Genomic DNA, 21,286 nt, shown 5'->3' with positions numbered 1-21,286 from the left:
AAAGCATCTGCGTTCCCCATAGCCCATTCTGGCCTCCCCGCTGCTCCTGTGTCCCCATGACCCCTCCTGGTGCATCTCCCTCTGGCCTCCCTTACTATCTGGCTTGGCTCTCGGTCTGTAGGTTTCTTTCCTGCATGTTCCTCCCACCTGTATTCATGTGTGTCTGTTCTACCCCAGCCCCCAGGATCTCTGACATCCTCAACTCAGTGAGGCGGGGCTCAGGGACCCCAGAAGCTGAGGGCCTCCCACCAGTGGGCCCCCCACCCTGCCCATCTCCGACTCTCCCTGGCCCCTTGCCCACCCCATGTAAGTAGCATTTTAAGTGGCCCTGACAGCTCCGTGGAGGGGCGAGCCCCCACCTGTGGTACATGGCCAGCCTCCCCAGAATCACTGGGAATAACCAGCTCATGGTGCTGTAAGGGACACAGAATCAGCCAGGTCACAGGAAAACATGTCAAAATGCATGTAGAAAGCAGTGGGCCTCGGTAAATGCAGACTACGGTCATGACGTGTGTGTATCTGTGTGTGAGCTCAGGTATGTGGGAAAGCACCCCCCAAAACTTCACTGACCTGGAGTCCTTGCTATACCATGCGGCTAGCCCCCAGATTCTGATAGGAGAGAGTGAGCAAGTGCCCACCAGTGCACGGGAACCCTTGAGGAAGTGCTGCCTCAGAGAGAGTAGACATTCCTGTATAAGATGACAGGAAAAGAAACTCCTGGCATGCTGGCTGCTAGGCTGGATGTTGCTGGTGGGGGAGGGGGCAGCCAGGGCTAAGGACGAATTAGGGAGAGCCGCACAGGCAGGTGGCTCTTCCGCCTGTCCGCCTGTCTGCCGACTGTCCGCCAGTATCACTTACAGAGATGGATGGCATCCAGGGCTGCAGTCACCGCTGCCCCCGCCTCCAGGGAGACACAGGGCTGGGGGTGGCGCTGACATGCCTTCAGAGAAGAGGGTGCCGGGCCAGGGCCTCGGCATGGCAGGGCAGTGGCTGGGTGAGTAGCTGTGAGAGGTGAGCTTGGGGTGGCCTACCCCTATTACCTCTACCTGTTAGGCTGGAGGGGGAGTGCTACAGATGGCCAGAGCAAGGGGGGGGTGTCAGTGGCCCACAAGCGTAGGCACCCGCAGTTTACAAGTTTGAGAGGGAGGGTAATAGATCCATGCTGTGTAAGGGGCAGCCTCTGGAGGGCATGAACCCCCAGAGCATTGCATGGTCCGCAGAGGGGGATCAGAGCCAGGTTATTGCTGGTGCTGGGGTAAGGGGACAGGGTCAGTGGTGTACGGCAGCCAGTACTCACAAAGCGTCCAGGGGGTGCTCACCATTAATGGGTATAAGACCTGCCCTGTCTGGGTGCTCTCTCATCTGATCTCAAGGGTCTCACTGTTTTTGTTGGGTGTCAGCCTGGGGCATGATCTGCCCCTAGGGGTTCATGCAACGACCAGGTGGTTGCTTCCTGTCTGTGGGCCAGGTCTGTGGGGAGCACCAAGAGACCACAGAACATTAGAAGGGTACGACATTGATCTGCCTTTGTAGGGTCTGTGCTGAGCTTGGCTAGGGAAATGGGTCCTGCATGAGGGGGGCTATGAGAGGGGACATAAGGACATTTGGTAAAATGTAGGGAAATGTGGGTGCTGTCAGATGGTATTGGGTCCCCTCTTTCTTCGGAAGGTTGCAACCCACCAACTAGGGTATAGGTTTCTTTAGACTGAAGCCCCGCCCCTGCCCCAATGGTCGCTGTACCCCGAGCCTTACTTCCTAATCAGGGATTACACCGGATTCAGGCTGATCCTGCCTGATCCCTTCGTCAGCTGCCGCGTGACAGCTGTGAGGGTGGGAGGGACCCAAACCTTCCCAGGTCCCACCCAGATACTTTCAGTCTCCTTAAGCTGCTTGGCTTCCCAAGCCCCCGGGAGAGCTGTGGATGAGGTGACTCTCCCACTCTGGGCCGCAGCCAAGCCCTGCCCACCTCTTTGGCCTCTTCCTTGGGCGTGCAGGGTATGGGGCAAGGCTCCTTGGTCTCGCGCTTCTCCACCTGAGCTATCCCTGAGTTCAGGGAATCTCAATCCTCCTTCCTGTTTGATTTCCACCCATGTCCTGGCAGCAGCCACTCTGCAGGTCAGGAGGGGCCCTGGTCCCATTCAGAGACAGCCTTGGCTTCCCTGGCTGCCAAGTGGGCGAGCAGCTCTCACAGGAACGCTGTTCCTAAACTCCAGCACAGTGCCCACCTCTGCCTGGTGCTGTGGTCATGAATATTCTCTTAGTTTATTTAACGTGGACTCCCACTTTTAGTCACTGTTTGCTTGAAAACAACCTAACTTCTTTAAACAGAAAACCAGTCCACTTACCGCAGGGGAAGGTAGCGTCATAGCATGCTTGAAACCAAACAGTGCAGCTACTTTGCTCCAGCCACTTTAGCTATGGAGCAATGGGGCAGCTGAATCTATTAAAAGGGGATTATTAAGGAGCCCCGGAGGTTCTTGGGAAGTGTGGAGTGATTCTGGGGAGGGAGCTGCCTGCAAATGTAGAAACCAAACCTGAGACATCTCCAGAAAGAACAAAGGGGGGGGGGGCAGGAAAACCTGTTGTGTGTTTGGGACAGAACCCTGGTATGCTCGAAGGGTGGGGTACATGGGGACAGGAAACACTGGGGCTCCTGGAACTCATAGCCCACCACCTAGAGTTAGCATCCCAGGCTGGGCAGCAGTGATGACCTCACCCTGGGTTTAAATGGTGATATGATTTAGGCTCAAGAATAGGGAAGAACCGGGGCAGTGGTGGTGCACACCTTTAATCCCAGTACTCAAGAGGCAGAGGCAGGTGGATCTCTGTGAGTTCGATGCCAGTGAACACAGGACAGCCAGGGCTACACAGAGAAACCCTCTCTCAAAAAACAATAGATAGATAGATAGATAGATAGATAGATAGATAGATAGATAAAAGGGAAGAAACTGAAACAAGATAGCAGAAGGGGAACTGGATTAGGAGAGGGGCCTTTCCAAGACAGGGTATGCACACATAAACGGACACATGCTCACATAGCATGCGCATACACAACACAAGGACACTTTAACATGCATTCCACACACAAATGCTTATATGTGCATGCATGCACACATGACATTCATATTAACACTTGTGTGTGCCTTCTCATGTACACACAAACATTCACACTCATGAACTGCATACACACAAACACATACAAGTCCCCACAGGTGACACCCAGCAACTTCTGCTGCCAATCCCAAGGACACCAGAGCAATCACAGCTCGTATGTCCACAAGGAGATGCAGATGCCTTTGTGATGGCACATGCATGGCATACACGTGTGCCCCACAAAGCAGCCAACCTCTTTGCCGTGGAGTCAGCCCTCCTTCAGGGTGCCTGATGGGGGTGGGCTCCCAGACACCCACTGGTACGGAAAGCCCTGCCACAGGTTTGCTCTCTGTGCTCTCATGTTTTAAATTCTTTGTGAATAAAATAAAAAGTTCATCCCAAAGCCAGGAGCTAGTGTTCAGAAGAAGCAATGGGCCTGCGAGGTACAGGACACTTGGGTGGGTTTTGCTAAGGCAGCACATGGCCTGGGATAAAGTGGAGAGACAACCTGGCCATCTTGTCCTTCAACCTTTTATGATGGCTCTTCTCCCCCTAAGATTGTTGGAAGACGGAGTCAGTGAGTAGTCAAGGCTCTGTTAGAAGATGAAGCAGATGAACAGTGCAGGGAGGAGGCTGAACCGGGACCCAGCGGTGGGGAGGCTGAACGGGAGCCCAGCATTATGGGCAAGCTTTTTCCCCTTTTCTGCATTTTTTAAAAGACATTTTCTAATCGGAATAGGGTAGCTGCTTCTTGCGAATATTTTTATTTGATAAACAGCTATTGCATGTGGAAGCGAAGGAGCCTTTGGTGGCAAAGGAGGGACCAGTGTGGTTGAGATGCTTTGCATACAGGTGCCCGAGCCTGGATACCACCTTTCTGGAGAGGACAGACCTGAGCCAGGGTGGGAGCAGTTATGTGGATGCTATCTGCAGCTCTCCATCTTCCAAGGCCCCTTGCCTGGGGCTCTGCTGGAAGTGGGGGTATCCAAGAGTGTGTCAGGCTAGTGCCTAGTGCTCACCCCTGTTTTTTCCCTGCAGCCCGGAAGCAGGAAATTATCAAGACCACGGAGCAGCTCATTGAGGCCGTCAACAATGGCGACTTTGAGGCCTATGCGTGAGTCTCCGGGGGGGTTGGGGTGGGGGGTTGTGGAGGGCGAGGATGGAGGATGGGGCCCCTCCTCACTTGGGTTTGCCCCCCAGGAAAATCTGTGACCCAGGCTTGACCTCATTTGAGCCTGAAGCTCTGGGCAACCTGGTCGAAGGGATGGATTTCCACAGATTCTACTTCGAGAACCGTGAGTGAAGAAGTCTAGGTGGGCATGAGGGGGGGACAGCACCGGGAGGGTCCCTTTAACTCCTTCATCCTTTTTTTCAGTCAGGGGAAGGGGATTGGAGGTGGCAGGGGTGGGAGGTGTCTGTGCCTGGTGCTGTCAGTTCAGGATACCCTGCTTGTCCTCAGTGCTGGCCAAGAACAGCAAGCCGATCCACACCACCATCCTGAACCCACACGTGCACGTCATCGGTGAGGATGCAGCATGCATCGCCTACATCCGCCTCACACAGTACATTGATGGCCAGGGCAGACCCCGTACCAGCCAGTCCGAAGAGACCCGCGTGTGGCACCGCCGTGATGGCAAGTGGCAGAATGTACATTTCCACTGCTCGGGCGCTCCAGTGGCCCCACTGCAGTGAGGTGAGTGAGTGCCCGGGGTGTGAACAGATGGTGTGTGGGGGTACCCTGACGGGTGAGCCGATGAGGCCAGAACTGCACAAGCCAGAGCATGGTCAGGGATGGAGTCAGGGACCAGGGTGGGTCCTGAACTCTTCTAGTAACTCAGTACCCACGGCAGGGACTGCCCAGGGGATGGGTGGGGATAGCAATACCTCTTGTGGCAGGCCCCTGAAAGGACATTAGCTTGCTGGTTTCCTGCCAGGATCCTTTCCAAATAGCAAAGGCTTGGGTCCTTAGGGTGGGTATGCCGTGCTGAGGAAGGTGACCCGCCCCCTGTTTCAGAGCTGCGCCTGGTTTCACCGGACAGAGTTGGTGTTTGGAGCCCAGCCGCCCTCGGGCGCACGGCCTGCCTGTCGCATGTTTGTGTCTGCCTCGTCCCCTCCCCTGGTGCCTGTGTCTGCAGAAAAACAAGACCAGATGTGATTTGTTTTTTAAAATAAGATGATGACAACAACCACATGCAAAAAAAAAAAAAAAAAGAAAAGAAAAGAAAAGAAAAAAAGAAAAAAAAAGAAAAAGAAAAAAAAAGAAAAGAAAAAATTGGCATCGGGTGAAACAGAAAAACAAAAAAAAACCTAAAGAAAGGAAAAAGCTGTAAAAAAAAAAAAAATCTGGCATTTGTGGGGCCACTCCCCCGACCCAAGCTCCACATGTGTCTGTTCCGCTCCTGGCTTTGGGGACCCTCAGGGCGTGAATGTGCCCGTGCTGACCGTGTTAGTCTGTAGGTATCGCACACACCCCACACCTTGGGCGTCTGCATCCTCCCTCCCATGCATGGGCCCCACATGCTAACCTGGCTGTTGTGGCGTCAGGTGTCTTGGGAAGGGCTGGGGGCTGCCTCCTTCCCTGCTAGTTGTGCCTGAGAGTCGCTGCTGTCCCCGCTTCCCCCAACCCCCTCATCCTGTGAAGGGCTGGGTGGGCACTCCTCTAGCCAAGGACCGACCTTTGCCCCACGGACTGTGTAGGAGAATCATCTCCTCAAGGTCGTCAGAGAAGAGAAGAACCCGGGCTTTCCACTCTGGTTCTTTGGGGAATGAGGTAATGGCCTCTTGCCTGGCAAGAGTTGGTTAAGCAGGAGTTCTGGCTGCAGTGCCTACCCAGCTAGCTATGAAGAGAGGACTGGGCCAGAGGATGCCTCCTTCCTGTTTGGGACACTTGTCCCTACCCTGCCACCAGCAGCTGAGCAACAGTGGCCCACCCTTGGCCTGAGCAGTTCCTCTCTGTGAAGTTGGCAGTAGACCCTACAGAGGACCGAGGACATGAAATAACTGGACGGATGCCGGGAGCAGGCCAGGCTGCATCTAGGGTGTTTGCCCACTGAACTTGGAGTCTGGGTGCTCAAGACTTGGTCGGACGGTGCAGGAAGTGGTAAAGAGGGGCCAGAAGATGGGTTTCAGGCTCCTGCACAATGCGGGTCCATACAGGTGTTTGACAAAGTAGGAGTGTTTTCCTAACCTGGGCCTAGAGAGCAGACGCTGGAGCGTTGAGCCAGCTAGGGGCACTGTGGAAAGCCAAAATTGGTTAGGGCTGTGTTTTGTGAGGTCCTTCCAGGTAGGCCTGGACACCGTGTAGAGAGAAGGCAGGCTGGGGGCAGAGATATATGGGTGTGGGGCCTGGATACCAGTGGGTAGAGGGAGGGTCCATTAGGATGGTGTGCCACCTCCAGGGCCCAGTGGTGCTCCTAGGTGCCGGCTGCCTGGGCTTGTCGTGGGTGGCCCTGGCCTTTGGTGATTAGAAAGAGTCAGCGAGGCAGGAAAGGTTGTGGAGTCAGGCTAGGGAGGCAGGTATGAGGCTGGGCTAGGGAGGCAGGTATGAGGCCAGGCTAGGGAGGCAGGTATGAGGCCAGGCTAGGGAGGCAGGTATGAGGCCGGGTTGGATGGGAGTTGGTCAGGAGTTTTGATTGCAGAGGTCCGTGGCTACCACCCCAGTGCTGCCCACTTTAAATTCACATCATTTTCAACCAGGATTTTCTTTATCTTCTCTTACAAACAAAAGCCAAGGGAGGGCGCGAAGTGGGGAGCAGGACACAGGATCCTAAACTCAAAGGGGGACTGTCCACCTACAGATACTCAGTGGATACCACCTTTCATCCACACTGTGCCCAGGACAGCTGTCCCCTACCCATGGACACAGGGTAAACACGTGCCAGGCTCCACTCAAGTGGCCCAAGGCCATGGAATAGTGGCAGGGCTTGCCACGGACAGTGTGAGGCCCTGTGGCCAGCCACCCTGGCATCCTGGGGTCTCCTTTCCTCCTCCCACCCACCTTGTTATCTCCACAAAGCTGCCTGTCTGGGATAATTTGGGGATATTTTTTTTTCTGGGGGACAATTCTTTTGCATGACCCTCTGAAGAGCAGGTCGCTCACTCCTGCTCTGCTGGCTAGGTGTTCGCAGGTGGTGGCGTCGGCCGCTGGCCAGTGCTGCAGCGTGTCACTGCCTGCGGTACTGGCGACTCCCTCCCTCTTCTCTCTTTTTGCTGAGTTCTGTTGTCTTTTCTTTCTGAGCCTTGTAGGTGTACAAAAATTATTCTTATTTTGTTCTGTCTCGGGAAACTGCAAATAAAAAAAAAAAAAACACAAATTAAAAAAAAAAAAAAAGGACAAATTGCTTCCAGTACAGCTGAGTGCTCTGTGCCGAGGCCCTACGAATCCCATCCCACACAATACAATACAGAGCCATCTGCTCCCTACCCCAGACGTGGCTTAGGGGCCACCCCTGATGGTGAGAATGGAGGGATATGGGGCCCTAAGCCCCTTCGAGGGGATCAGTGGAGCACAGCCTTCTCTTCACCCCTTAGTGCCTCTAGCTCCACAGCTCTGTCCTTGCCTGTCATCCCAGTAAACCAAGGGTGGCCTCCAGCAAGGGTGTCTGCTGCAGCAGAAAAAGCCCAGGTCCTTCTGAGCTCCTTTCATGGCCTTCCTATTGGCTCTGTTGACTGCTCTAGACATGGTCATGTGTTAAGTAACCCCCAAGTCAGCCTCCATGGGGTATGCAGGCATATAGCACAGGTCAGCATTCACATTAGGTAGCCACCAAGGGTGGGATCAAGAGGCTTTCACAGAGACACTCGATCTGGAGCTCAAGTCTGCGATCTTTACCAAGAACAAAGGGACTCCAAGAGCCAGGACGCAAGACAGACAAGGCCATAGCCATGTGCTAAGTCTGTTCTGACAGCCAAGGCCATAGCCATGTGCTAACTCTCTGTTCTGGCTGCAAAGCAGAGGCCCCTCCCCAGGCTTTCCCCTGCATCTCCAGCCCGAGCCCAGGGCAAATCTTTCCTAGCAATCTGTGGTAGGCCTGTCCTGTCTTCAAGGTCGGTCTGCTCAAGTCTCCAAAGATGTGCCCTTATATCCTCAGTCCTATCCACTGGGAGTAGGGAGACCCAAGGGGTCTAGAACTGACCAATACTCCCAACTGCCTCCCCCATCTTAAACATTTGTTTCTAAACACCTTCACTTTGAAAAGGAGGCCACTGATGGCTACCTCATGGTCTCTGTGGGCCCCACCGAGAGAGGTGCTCTCGGGTACACAGGCAAGCAGGCAGTAGGCACAAGCAAGCGGAGCTAATACAAGAATGTAGGCCAGCACCCACAGGTGCAGTGGCAGTGGGCCCTCTATCTAGGGTTCCAGTCACATATCAGCTGTAATCGGAGGAGCGTTTCCAGGCCAGGCCTCCCTGAGACAGGCAACATGCTACCGAGCCTAAGCCTCCAGGCAGCATGCATTATTCCTGAAGCCTTCCTGTGGGTTTTGGACAGCACCGAAACTGACAGGGTTTTCAGAGGCTTAGGCAGAGCTAACCACCTGGTATGGAGCTGAGCACTACAGGCTGGAGAGACACTTCTGAGGTACAGTTCACTCATCGTTTTTGGACAGTACTTTTAACAAAGCTCCTTAGGCATCTGTCACCCCAAGGCAGTTCAGGTTATCCTGAACACTACCTACCAGGTCCATGCACCAGGAAAAGGTGGCACACTTGATCCAGAGCTGCTAGCCCAGGTCAGGCAGAGAGGATCTCGGACAGCAAGGACAGGCTGCAAGACCTAGTTGACATGCTGAGAAAGAGGCTGCAGAGGCCTCAGACCACTAACTGCCACACACCAAGGACCACTTCAAACTCAATCATACACCAGATTGAATATGCCCATGCCGACCCTCACAAGTTAGCAGTGCCTCTCGGGAGTAAGCCGTCCCCCCATACCCTCAGCTTCCTGGACCTGGTGGGTTTGGAGCCAGGCTGCATGGAGGGGAACCTTGGGAAGACAAAGCCTCCTCCCCCAGCTCTATTGCTAGAGGCAGCTCCCCCAGGTCCCAGCTGTCAGCTGTGCAGAGCTGGGCTAGGAGCTTAACCTACCAGAAAGGGCTGAAGTTTATCCAGGACAGGATCCTAGTACCTGCAGGGACAAAGTACCTGGTCTCTCCTCACCCTCAGTGGTTGGGTTGGGGGGCAGAGGTTTCCCTGAAGCTAACAGTAAACACAGGACAGTACTAGAATTTCAAAAGACAACTTTATTTAGACAGAAACCTTGAAACAGAACATAGAGCAGTTAGGCATTATTAAAATACACTCTTGCCAAGTGATTTAACATTTGACTATAATGGGGGATGGGAAACACACACTCATCCACTGCAGGGCATGTGAGACCATGCAGGACAGTGTATGTGGGCGAAGGTTCCCTTTTCCCATAAACTTCTACCTCCACCCACCTCCACTCCTCCCCAGCACCCTCCAGAGCAACAGGAAAAGGAGGCAGCATCCCAGGCCTTGCATTCCACCTCAAGTGCAACAGACTGGATCTGCACTGTCCAGGGGCCGTGGTTCGGAGAGGTTGGTGGCAGCAGGAACATTACAGGGGCAGGCCACTCCAGGGGGTAGCCTGAGCCCTTTGGCTAGTATTATCCAGAGAAATAGGCAGGTACACCAACCAACGGGGACTTTGGAAGCCACAGTAGACATCGCCCTCCTCACATGGGCACTCTGAGGCAGCTCAGCAAGCTCAGGGCAGGGGTCATCAGAGTGAGACAACCCTGGCTCCACACTCAGAGGCCAACATCCCAGCAGGGGCTTTTGGGAAAACGGGATCTCTCAGATACACTTTGTGCACAGCAGAACATGAAGAGGCGATGTGGGACCCAGCACATCCTGGATCCACCATGAACGCTGTGCTAGCAGTGGGCACCAGCTCAGACCGACCCCGCTACATCCTCTACCCTGCAGCTGCCTCTGACTAGGAAGGGGCTTGTAGGAGAGCTGGACAGACACAGGTGGGCACTGGCAATCTTTGGGCTGCTGGCACCTGACCTGGTACCTACAGGACTGACTTGTTCCAGTATGCAGGCCCCAGGCAGGTGCCAAAAAAAGTCTTACAGGCACAGAGACAAATAAAACCAGCTTTGAGAGATGACAGTGCCCACTACTTTGATCTTGATGTTCAAAGTCCAGATTCAAGTCAAGGTGAGTGTGCCTCCACACTGGACAGCTGAAGACACCTGTGTCTGCTTCTTCCTCTCAAGATGGGAACTCCCAGCTGACCCTCCCAACACCAGAAGAGCCCAAATGCAGTTTGCTGGCTGATAAAACCACAACATACACTTTGCCTATCTCATTCCATTCTAAGTTCCTCCCACAGTCATCTTATAGTACTGGATGAAGGTATTTAGAACGGGCCCTGCCCCTGGCAGATGCCAATCCTAGCAGACAGGCAAGCTAAACAGGTGAGACCCAGTGACCACTGCCTTCTACTGGCCATGGTGATTTTCTCTCAACCCCTACAGTGCAGAGGATAGAATCCTGGAGTGTTCAAACTCTGCCTAGCCTCACCCCATCACCCGAGACCCCTCCCCCACCCCATTCACTGGAGAGTTAATATTGTTAATGCACAAATAAAATCTTAAGTCATACCAAGGATCAGGAGAAAGATTCCCTCCCATAGAGCCTTCCAGGGTTAGCTGAGAATACACCCTTCAGCACCTATAAGAGCCACTTAGAGTTTATGGTTTCATTTTCCCAACATGACATCTTTGAGGACCTCACATTCTTTGCCAAAGTCACAACCACATACATGAACTTCAATGTTCCCACCCTTAAATCATCCGTCCATTCCGCTTGGGAACTTCAAAATAAAAACTGCCAGTCTGCCTGGCTCTAGATCTCTTCTAGGACACTGCTTCGTCTCCAGGGGCTGTAGTTCTGATGTGACGTGACGATCCAGCGCCTGCCTCTGTGGGCTACGTCACATGATTGCACAGCATGAGTTTTGTTTCCGGGCCTTGAAAGGGGGGAAAAAAAAAGAGGCTGAAGGGCGCCAAGGAGGGCTGGAGGATGTGGGAAATGGAGCTCCACTGAAACTGTCAGACAGAGAGTGGGATGGGCCTCCAGGCTGCAGGGGCCCTGCCCACAGTGACACTGCTTCCACTGGACTCCTTATGTTTTTTCACACCCCACTGATGTTTTCAATAAATTGATCAAAGTTCCTGCTATCAGACCACGAATAAGCAAAGGCAGCAGTAACGGACACTGGACTGGCTGAGTGCTTCAGCAACGCTATCAGACTGCCTCGGCAGTCCTCCAGAGAGGAACCCTGGGCCCTGCTCATGCTTGCTGGGGCACCTGTTCTTGCTTTCTGGTCCAAGCCCACCCTTCTAACCCGACCTGCTCATCTTCCTCCAATATGCAACTCAATGTAAACACGCACGGGCCGACTCATCTCTGCTACTGTCCCACAGTGAGCCAAGAGCACAATGCTAGACTTGAGGAGATGGCTTAGTGGTTAAGAACACTATCTGTTCTTCTAGAGGACCTGAGTTCAATTCCCAGCACCCACATGGCAGCCCACAACCACCTGTAACTCCAGTTTCGGGGAATTCTGTATCCTCTTCCGGCCTCTGAGCACAACAGGCATTTATGTGGTACACATACATACATACATGCAGGCAAAATACCCATAAGCATTAAACAACACAACACAATGTTCACAGTTGGAAATTTAGTTAATGCCTGGAGAGAAACAGGCAGTCAGCAGGAGGGACCCTGCCAATGAAGGGAAATCCATTAGAGAGCTAAGAACCACCCTAGAGAGGTGAGCTGCTGGCATCTGACAGACTTGGGCCCAACCTCTCTGCCAACAGAGGGATCAGGAAAACCCTGGTGGCCAAAGCTGGAATCGATACAGGAAGGGGGTGCTGGGCCCAAAACCAGCTAGGCAAAGCCTTAGTCAAGCAGCAGGATGTTCACTGGGGCTGAAGCACTTGCTTTAGGTTCCCGTATCCCAAGGAGTGGCACCCAAACCGAATATTGGCAAAACAAAGGGCCAGGCCTAAAAAAGAGAGCCAGAGAAACAAGGTGCAACAGCCCGGTAGGAGATTCCAAGAGCGCAGGCAGGGCTACTCACAGTTTTATAGAAGGCTTTCGACTGTGTTCCCAGGACTTCTGATTTGGATACCAAGTCATCAAGCTTCTCGCCTCGCTCTAATAAAGACTCCATGGTGTTATGCTGGACAAAAGAGAGAAGAAAACTCTCGGTTCTACACAGTAAGTGGCTGCTGACAGCGGGCCCTTAGGGATGTGTAATGGCTAGAAGTCCTTCCTCTGGGCCCCTACCCAGACAAACAAGCACTGGGGCCCAGTCCCAGAAGGTGCTCCAGTCAAGTAGGCAGTACAGGACCTGGTGGTTTTCTCAGTGTTTTTCCCAGCACAGATTGAGGTAAGCACTGCTCCAGGAAAGCTTACACAAAGCTCACTATATTTATGCTTGTGTGCTGTGAGCACAGGTGCAGACCTTCCTATGCGAAGGGAGAGGCACATCCGAGTGGTGTATGAGTGCACTAGCATGGACAGTGGCCATCCAGACTCACAGCCACCCAGAACCTCTGAATACAGCCTTACCTGGAAATAAGGTCTTTGTAAGCCTCATCAGTTTAAAAAGTGATGATGTTTGTATCCTGTTGATGTCATACAGTTTATGCCTATTTCTTAGCAGCCACAGGAAACTAATATAGTGAGAAAGCTGTGTCATCTGACTCAGGAGCCAAAGAGCTACCAAGCACTTGACATGAACCAAGTCCTAATATGTGCGGCAGGTACAAACACTTGATGTCAGAGACTCAGACTCAGTATGCAAAACACTTATTAATAGGACTGGAAAGACAGCTCAGTGGTTAAAAAGACCTGGGTTCAATTCCTAGCACCCACAGAGCAGCTCACAACCCTCTCTGACTCCAGTGCAGGGGATTCAATGCCTTCTTCTGGTGTCTGAGAGAACTGCACAAGTGTAGTGCACAGATGCAACATGCAGGCAAAATGCCCTTACATATAAAGTAAAAATTATAAAAAGAAATGCTGTATTAGTGACTTTTTTATACTAGAGACACAATGGAGAGCTATTTGGATATTCTCAATTAAGTAAGGAACTCTTAAATCTCAGTTACTTTCCCTTTGTCACTTAAAAATATAGCTCCTTCAAAATTCAGAATTACACACACAAGTCATAAATGCAATAGATTACATGCTTAGGGAAAGCACCATGACAGGAAGCCCCCGCCCTGAGGTGAGTGTTAGCCTGTCAGCACTACAGTCTCTGCCTTGGGGAAATGGGAGCACAGAGATAGAAGCCCTCAGAGGAGCAGCCAGGGCCTGTGTCAGGATCAAGAATGGCTCCCTCTCTCCCCCAGGCAGCCACTGCCAGGCAGTGGTACACGTGTGTAAGTGGAACCAGCTGAGGAACTAACCAAACTGTCCCTTAGTCCTGCACACAGCTGAGAAATTCCTATAACATAAAAATACATTCCTAAGGCCAGGAATATAGCTCACTGGCAGAATACTCATCTAGAAGGATGCACTAGGATGCAGCCTGGTCCCCTCCAAGTAGAGGGTGCTGAGAACTAAGAATGGGTATTCCCAGGACAGTGATGAGGCTGAGTGGCAATTACCAGCTCCTGGAGCATGCTGTGACAATCATTAAAATAAAAAAGCGCTCCGTGTGTTTGGTCAAGGGCATGCCCCCGTCCTTGGGTTCGCACATTGCTCTCCATCTTCCTGCTTACCAGAATGATTTTGGTCTCGTCCAGTTCGGCTTGTACTTTACTCATTGGGTCAGCTTCTCTGGGGTTCTAGGAAAGAATAGAAAAGTCGAAGTCAAGACTAAGTAGCTACCTATAAACAACCCTGAACTAAGGAAGCGGAACAATTCTCACAATAAAAAGGCCCAGAACACAGAACTCAAAAGCCTGCCGAGAGCCGGGTGTGGTGGTGCATGCTTTTAATCCCAGCACTCAGGAGGCAGAGACAGGTGGATCGCTGTGAGTTCGAGGCCAGCCTGGTCTACAAAGTGAGTCTTGGACAGCCAAGGCTATACAGAGAAACCCTATCTTGAAAAACTTAAAAAAAAAAAAAAAAAAAAAAAAAAAAAAAAGGCCTACCTAGAGCTTGAGTTATATACGTCTGAAAGTATTTCTCTGTATTTTTCAAATCGATAGTTCACCTTGACCTTTTCCAGATCACATAGCTTCTGGGCCCGTCTCTAGAGGACATTTCGTGTGTGTGTGTGTGTGTGTGTGTGTGCGTGTGCGTGTTTTTCCGAGACAGGGTCTCTCTGTGTAGCCTTGGATATCCAGGACTTGCTTTGTAGACCAGGCTGGCCTTGAACTCACAGAGATCATCTGCCATGCACCAACGCGCCTGGCTAAGATGACGTTACCTTAAACTCACCTGGTATCGACTAAGATGCCCATCCAGGGCTGTGTATTGGATTGTAGCAGGGGATCCTACTGGCCAGTCTATCCTATCGACTTGCTTGGAGAATTCATCTAGTACCTGCAAAACAAAGGAGAGTCAGCCTATCTCCCATCCCGCTCACCAGAGCTTCACCAGCAGCACTCGTCCCACATAAGCCTCCTGGGCTCCCCAGGGTACAAGGACATCGCATGGCAAGGGAACAGTCTAGGTTCAAGTTCCTCTTTTCAAATGTTTGCGATGAAAACATATGCTAAGTAGTCCAGAAGCGAAAGCTCTGTGTGCCCAGCATGGGGTAGCCTCATCTGGGTAATGATCAAGTGTCCTCATTTCACAGTAGCCCTCTTGTTTTCCAAAGTAATGCTTCAAGAAAGTGAGCTTGCCGGAGGAACCCCAGCACTCAGGAAGTGGAGCTGGGTGGATCTCTGAGTTTTAGGCCAGCCTGATCTACAGAATAAATTCCAGGACAGCCAGGAGTACACAGAAAAACCCGGTCTTGAAAAATAAATGAACAAAAAACAAGCTGGTCCTTTCCACATGCCACAAGTGCTGCAGTGACGTGAAGGCAGGACATGGCAGCAGCTTCTGTCAGAGTGTATAATTAGGACTCCCCGGGCACTGAACTCCATGGAGTGGGTAGAACTGTATGTGGTGCAGCAACACACCTTTACTTCAGTACTCAGGAGACAGAGACAGGTGAAATTCTGAGTTTGAGGCCAACCTGGTCTACAGTATGAGTTCCAGGCCAGACAAGGACACACAGTAACACCCTGTCTCAAAAACAAACTCAGCAGGGCGTGGTGGCACACAACATTAATCTCTGCACTGAGGAGGCAGAGGCAGGCGGATCTCTGTGAGTTTGAGACCAGTCTGGTCTACAAAGTGAGTCCAGAACAGCCCAGGCTACACAGAGAGACCCTGTCTCAAAAACCCAACCAAACAAACGAACTCCATGAAGCCACTGACCGACCCCAAGGGAGAGGTTGCCTGCAGGAGCAATGGGAGGAGAACAAGGACCCTTCAGGAGGAGCACGGGGAGAGGGCTGCGGTGGCCCTAGTCCATAGAGAGGTAATGCAACCCAGTGGCAGGAACACAGGTCACATGAAGGGCGGAGTCAGCGAAGGAGAAAATATAAAAACAGGCAGGGACTCCAATGTTTCCTGGTTTGGGTGGAGGTGATAACTGGGCACTGGCTCTACCATGCTTTACACTTGGCATCCCAGTCTCATGATACACTCACCTTCTCCAGCAAGGTAAAGGCCACTCTGGAAGGGTATTCACTGTCAGCAATGACCACACCTGCAAGACTGTCACTCCGCACGTAGACATGGCAAAGATACTCTAAGGAGACAAGAGATCTCATGTGTGGCTACTGACGTGAGGGCTTCAGTCTAAATCTGGTTCCTGCTTTGTATTTCAAACAAAGCCACTCTGAAACTACTTTAAATTCAACTGCTCTGAGTGAGGTCTACCAGAGGTCATTACCACAGTTCTGGAAGGAGCTCTGACGAACGCCCCAGATTCCCTGATACCATGTGTGTAACAAGATCAAAATGAGCTGCCAGGGATGGGAAACACACCAGAGGCAATGTCCCCAGGAGCAATCCCAGATCTGCTTTTAGCTCAGGCCAGGTCTGTCTTGGCAATTTATGGCCCTCTGAGGCTCTGTGTTGCTCCTAAGTTGAGAGAACACCAGACAAGACAAGCTGCTTCTACTTTCTTAAAATAATCTCTTCAGAGTAGCTGGGAAGCAGGAAATTACCTCCCCGGGCTTCAATCTCTGTAATAAGAACATGGTTTAGCATACTTTAGCCTGTGGTGAGTGGCTAGGAGGAACTGCCAAAAAAAAAAAACTAGCCACTCCTGGCTGAGGTCCTTAGTGTTATTGCACTAAAGCTGTCACATGATTAAAGGGTACGGTTTGCAGAAAGGCCCCTGCAAAATAACCAGAATCCATAGGATTGTTGATTTTCATCGCTTTGAAAAGACTCAGAGATGACACAGCTAACCACATCCCCAAAATAAGAGAAACTAGAACGGGAGCTTACAGATAGCCCTTGTTTTAAGGGTCTGACCCAGAAGATTCCAATGTTAAACAGAGAGAAGACAAAAGAGGAAAAGAGTGTAAGTCCCTGGGATCAGGGAGCAGAGATCAACAAGAAGGCAGAGGAGAGGAGATGGAGAATTGGCTTATTTTGCATACATCCCCAAATAAGAACCAAAATGGAGTCAGTTTCCATAGAAACTGAGAAGCTTGCCAGTGTGAGAATAGTCCTTAAGTGATAAAACTGCAAAGGGCAGACAGTGTGAGGGAGAAAGAACACTGATAGAGACACGTGTCCTTTTCACTTCTGTGTTAGTCACAGCACAGCTACTCTTCACAGAGAATACATAGTCAGTATGGCTGACCTGCGACTACTGATTCAGGAACTCTATCCTGGGGCCACTGCCTATGTGAGGCTGTCTTTGTTTATGCCTGATGAAATTCATGTAACCTCAAAGTTATCTGTTAAATGTATGTGTCTAAAACAGTGCAAAACCTCAATTGTGAAGTAGGGCAAAGATCTTGTTCGAGACAGAAATCAGACACACTTAAGGTCCACAGAACACAGAATCACCTCACAAGTGCTAGCTAGAAACCCTCTTTTGAAGCTCCTGCAACTCTGGTCGGAAAAGCAGCACAGGAAGGCTGCTGGTGGCCTGTCGGTCGGAGCCTAAGCTTCAGTGGGAGCAAGCTGCATTAAATGCAGTTGCACAGCAAGTGTTATACAGTAAGCTTGGACTTCAACAGCAAGGGAGGGAACAGGGTAGCCAAAGAGCAGGGTTCTGGGAGCAGTCCTGTGGCACAGCAGGCAGCACCGTGTGCTAAGGTGTGCCAAGCAGGCCAGCACTCCACAGGCTGTGAGCCTTCTTACCTTGTTCTTTGACAGAAGCTCTGCTGCCTTTCGACGAGCGTTCCACAATCAGTTGACTTGTAAAGGTCATGAATTCCTGAACGCTAGGAAACACAACACATATATTTATAACCTTCTTTCAGTCCGTCCATGTGGCCCCAGCACAATGGAAAGTGACCTCCAAGGTTCTACGGTAGGGAGACATTCATTACCTCTTGGTGGTATTTTTTCCCCTCCTAGCTTTAGAAACTGTAAGAAACACAATGTACATGAGTGAAAATGCATATACCACCATTCAAGCCATATCTGTGCACCACCTAACCAGCCAGAACAACCCACTTCCGCATGTCTGGAAATCTTTAGGCTCCAGTCAATTTAACATTTCGTTCACACCACGATTTGGGGTCCAGTGAGATGGCTCTTTGGATAAAAGCACCAACTGTCAGGTCTGAAAACCTGAGTCTGATCCCTGGAACCTGCATGATGGAAGGAGAGCAATGGCTCCCACCAGTTCTTCTCTGACCCATAAACATCCCATGATGCACTCACAGCTACACACAGAAAATAAAAATAGGATTAAAAAAAAAAAGCCAACCTGCATGGGGCCTAGTGTCAAAGTAGAAAACGGCTTCTGTATTAATTTCCAAGAAGCGGGATAAACATACACTGCTCTAGAAAAACACTGGTGGCAAAAACTGTCAGACAGAAGCACACCAGTTAGTGCCGTGGCCACGGGACAGACCTGGCTGGGAAAGAGCTAGCTCAGATCTGTGGAGGGAATAGAAAGGAAGAGCTTAGCTGAGGTAAAACGTGGGAATAGCTCATGGACGTCTGCTATAGAGGTTTGTCATGGGCCCACAGAGAGGTGTAGATCTGGGCAGAATGGAAGAATTTCAGGAGATGGCCCAGCCAGAGCACAGGTAAGAAACCTTCAACTGGAGATGCACAAGAAAGGGCATCCACAGCCATCAGTACGGGGTTGTTTGGTTTTTGAGACAGGGTCTATGTAGCCCTGGTATGCCAGAACGCTTACACACACCAAGCTGAGAGACCCAGCTGCCTCTGCCTCCCAAGTGCTAGGATCACTGCGCCATATCTGGCAATACAGGATTCTTAACTGCAATCAGTGAAGGCCTAACTGGGATTTCAAGTCTTACTATGTGTCAGGCAAATTATGGTGCTGACTTCAGTGTGATAGTTAAAACGAGTTAATATACGCAAAGCACTTGAAACCTTGCCTGGTACACAAGATACTACTATTACTATCATTGAGGGAATGACACGGTGAAAGTAATCATAAAAAAATACTCTTTCGCTTTCTTTAAATCCTCAAGAAGCTCTTGCAATAAAACTAAACAATGACATCGAGAGCATGGTTATCGTCATGTAATTCGGAAGAAGTCCAATAACTGTGAGAGACTATCAGACTTCAGTAACCACAGCAACATCAAAGATAAAAACGAGGGGGGTCTCCCTCAACTGGAACATGCCACTGCTAGTCATGTGATAAGGGTGCCAAAGAATCTCTGAGGAAAAAAAAAAATCAAAAGATCCAGAGCAAAGCTGGCACCAAAGGTTCCATAAGAGAAAAACAACGTCAAGCACAGACCAGAGGCCAGGGAGCATAGAGGAGAGGAAGAGCCAGCAGGAGCCAAAAGATGACATCATTTCACCTTGTGGAGATAAACACCACAGGAGACTGTATGCTGGGTCCTTGGATATGTGTCTATCCATGTGGGTACACATCTGTGTGCATGTGCACACCTTGGTTTTTGGAACGAGGCTGATGTGCCAGTCATCATCTTCTGACTGTCATTATCTTGTCTCTACTTTTTTTTGGGGGGGGGATGTCTGGGATCACACTCAGGCCCTCACACAGCAAGCACTTTCCCAGATGAGCTATTTCCCCAGCTCAAGCTACCTTCCAGCCCCTTGCGAACACTACTCACACAGCCACAGTGCCCATCAACAGATGGATGCAGAAGCAGTGCTCACATAAAAATAATGTATAGATTTTCAAAGGAAGAAAATGTTGATTTCTGCAGCACCACAGATGAACCTTGGGGCCAAACTGCTACGTAAAATCTGCCAAGGCACAAAATGACAACTACCATATGATTCCACTTGTAAGAAGTCTTTAGAACTGCCCAAACCAGAACTGAACCCGAAAGGGCAGATTTCCCCCAGACTTTGAAACAAGGTGACCACAGACCTGTTGGGTCTTTCTCCTTTTGTGTCTGAGTCAGGCTGCCCACTCCCAGAAAACTGGGTGTTGGTAGCACTTAACAATTAAAGCACTCCTGAACCTTTTAAAAGGCTAGGAGCACTACAAATTCAATGGTTCCTTCCTAACTACCAGTGTGGACACTTTCTGATCACCGGGGCCCAAACACTAAGAAACAGGAAGAGTTTGACGGTAGAGCTGTCCCCGGACACCCAATCCTTGAGGCATAGGTGACTTCAGCCATAAAAGTAATACCTTCTTACATCTCTTACAGAATTGTTGGAAAGGGTTTTGACCAGCGACTCTCAAATGGTGGGTCAAGACCCCCTTTGGCAAACCTCTGTCTCCAACAATATTCACATTACGATTCATAACAGTATCAAAATGATGGTTAGGAAGTCGCGACGAAAATAACTTTTCGACTGGGGTCTCCTCAACATGAGGATTAAAGGGTCGCAGCTTTAGAAAGGTGGGAACCACTGGCTTCGACAAAATACAATGGTGGCTGTTAAGATACCAAACGCTGGTTAGCTCCCTGGCGCGGGGTGGTGGTAGTCAGCATCCTTATGTCTGGGTCTCGATATCCTGGCCTAGAACATTCGGGGATGTACCTGGTAATGCGTACGATTTTTAACTGGTCTTCTAACCTTTCCACAACAGGGCAGTATTGTGGGATGGCAGAGCCCTTTACCCAGGATGCTGAAGACTCCTCGGGCACAGCCCGTGGCCTCCCGAGGCCGTCGCTTGGCTCCCCCCTTTGAGAGACTTGACTCCCTGCCCCCCCCCCCCCACCCGATCCAAGATTCTGGAGTCGAGCCACCAGGGCCCGGCCCACTCACCTGGACCTCTGGAAGAAACTGAAGGAAGACACATCGTACGCGGCTTTGAGCAGCACCGCTTTCGCTTCGCTTTTGTAAAGGACGCTGAGGCTGTACAGCTTCATGGTGCCGCACCTTCCGGGCCGCCGGCTGGACCCCCAGACCCGGCCACAGTCCCTCTCAGAACAGCCGCGGCCGGCTGCTGACAGGGCCGCGCCGGCTTCTTCCTCCCTAGCTTGGGGTCCACTTCCGGTTCCGGTCGCGGGTTGCTCCCAACGCTTTGACGGAGAATGGATGGGAGACGGAGTACACGCTGGCGCGTGCGCGTGCGCGTCGTGCGTGCCTATAAGAGGCGGCACGCCCCCGCGTCTGCTCGGGTAGGCGCCCGAAGGTTCTGTCCTCCGCCTGCGTGGCAGTTCTTTGGCGTGTGCTCTCTTCCGGGCTGTCGCGTGGACCGTGGCTGGCGGTCCTAGACAGTGCTGTGCCGAACCATCGCTTTTAGCTCCCCATCCAGATAGAATAGCAACCCGCACCTGTAACAGCACCAGGCTAAGCAACCCTCTTCCCTGTGTATCCCAAGTACAGAGGACTGAAAGACATGTCTTCAATCCTTTCCATAGCAATAATAAACATTAAAAAAAAAAAACAAAAACAAAACCACCACTGGCTTTGGCCAGGCCCTGACAAGGGCACGCCTGTTGGACAAACCAGGCGACCAAGGTCTGTCATTCCGGCTCTGTTCTGACACAGTGGCGAGACAGGCGGCGGGCAAAGACGGTCAGCCAACGTTGTA

At 51.2% G+C, this 21,286-nt stretch overlaps 2 protein-coding genes across 5 annotated transcripts in view; one reads left to right on the top strand and one right to left on the bottom strand.

Annotated features, from left to right (window-relative positions):
• Window positions 1-5,795, top strand: part of Camk2b (calcium/calmodulin dependent protein kinase II beta) — an 89,826-nt gene extending 84,031 nt beyond the window's left edge. For 2 of the 4 annotated variants that reach the window (XM_051164687.1, XM_051164686.1), the window contains 5 exons: window positions 178-306; window positions 4,132-4,207; window positions 4,294-4,388; window positions 4,553-4,786; window positions 5,108-5,795. In XM_051164687.1, the coding sequence (XP_051020644.1) occupies window positions 178-306; window positions 4,132-4,207; window positions 4,294-4,388; window positions 4,553-4,785 (533 nt within the window). In that variant the 3' untranslated portion in view covers window position 4,786; window positions 5,108-5,795. The remainder of the gene's footprint in view (window positions 1-177; window positions 307-4,131; window positions 4,208-4,293; window positions 4,389-4,552; window positions 4,787-5,107) is intronic. The other 2 variants (XM_051164689.1, XM_051164688.1) reach the window with 1 other exon arrangement.
• Window positions 5,796-10,471: 4,676 nt separating this feature from the next.
• Ykt6 (YKT6 v-SNARE homolog) lies at window positions 10,472-20,754 on the bottom strand. Its single transcript, XM_051164797.1, has 7 exons — window positions 20,515-20,754; window positions 17,473-17,555; window positions 15,798-15,898; window positions 14,533-14,637; window positions 13,869-13,934; window positions 12,218-12,319; window positions 10,472-11,095 (listed from the first exon to the last, which is right to left on the bottom strand). The coding sequence occupies exons 1-7, from the start codon at window positions 20,616-20,618 to the stop codon at window positions 11,060-11,062; spliced, it is 597 nt and encodes a 198-aa protein (XP_051020754.1). The 5' UTR covers window positions 20,619-20,754; the 3' UTR covers window positions 10,472-11,059.
• Between the last annotated feature and the right edge of the window lie 532 nt (window positions 20,755-21,286).

Source organism: Acomys russatus, chromosome 22 (assembly GCF_903995435.1).
Source record: "Acomys russatus chromosome 22, mAcoRus1.1, whole genome shotgun sequence".
Lineage (NCBI taxonomy): Eukaryota > Metazoa > Chordata > Mammalia > Rodentia > Muridae > Acomys > Acomys russatus.
This window is presented reverse-complemented; position numbering and strand designations above follow the sequence as displayed.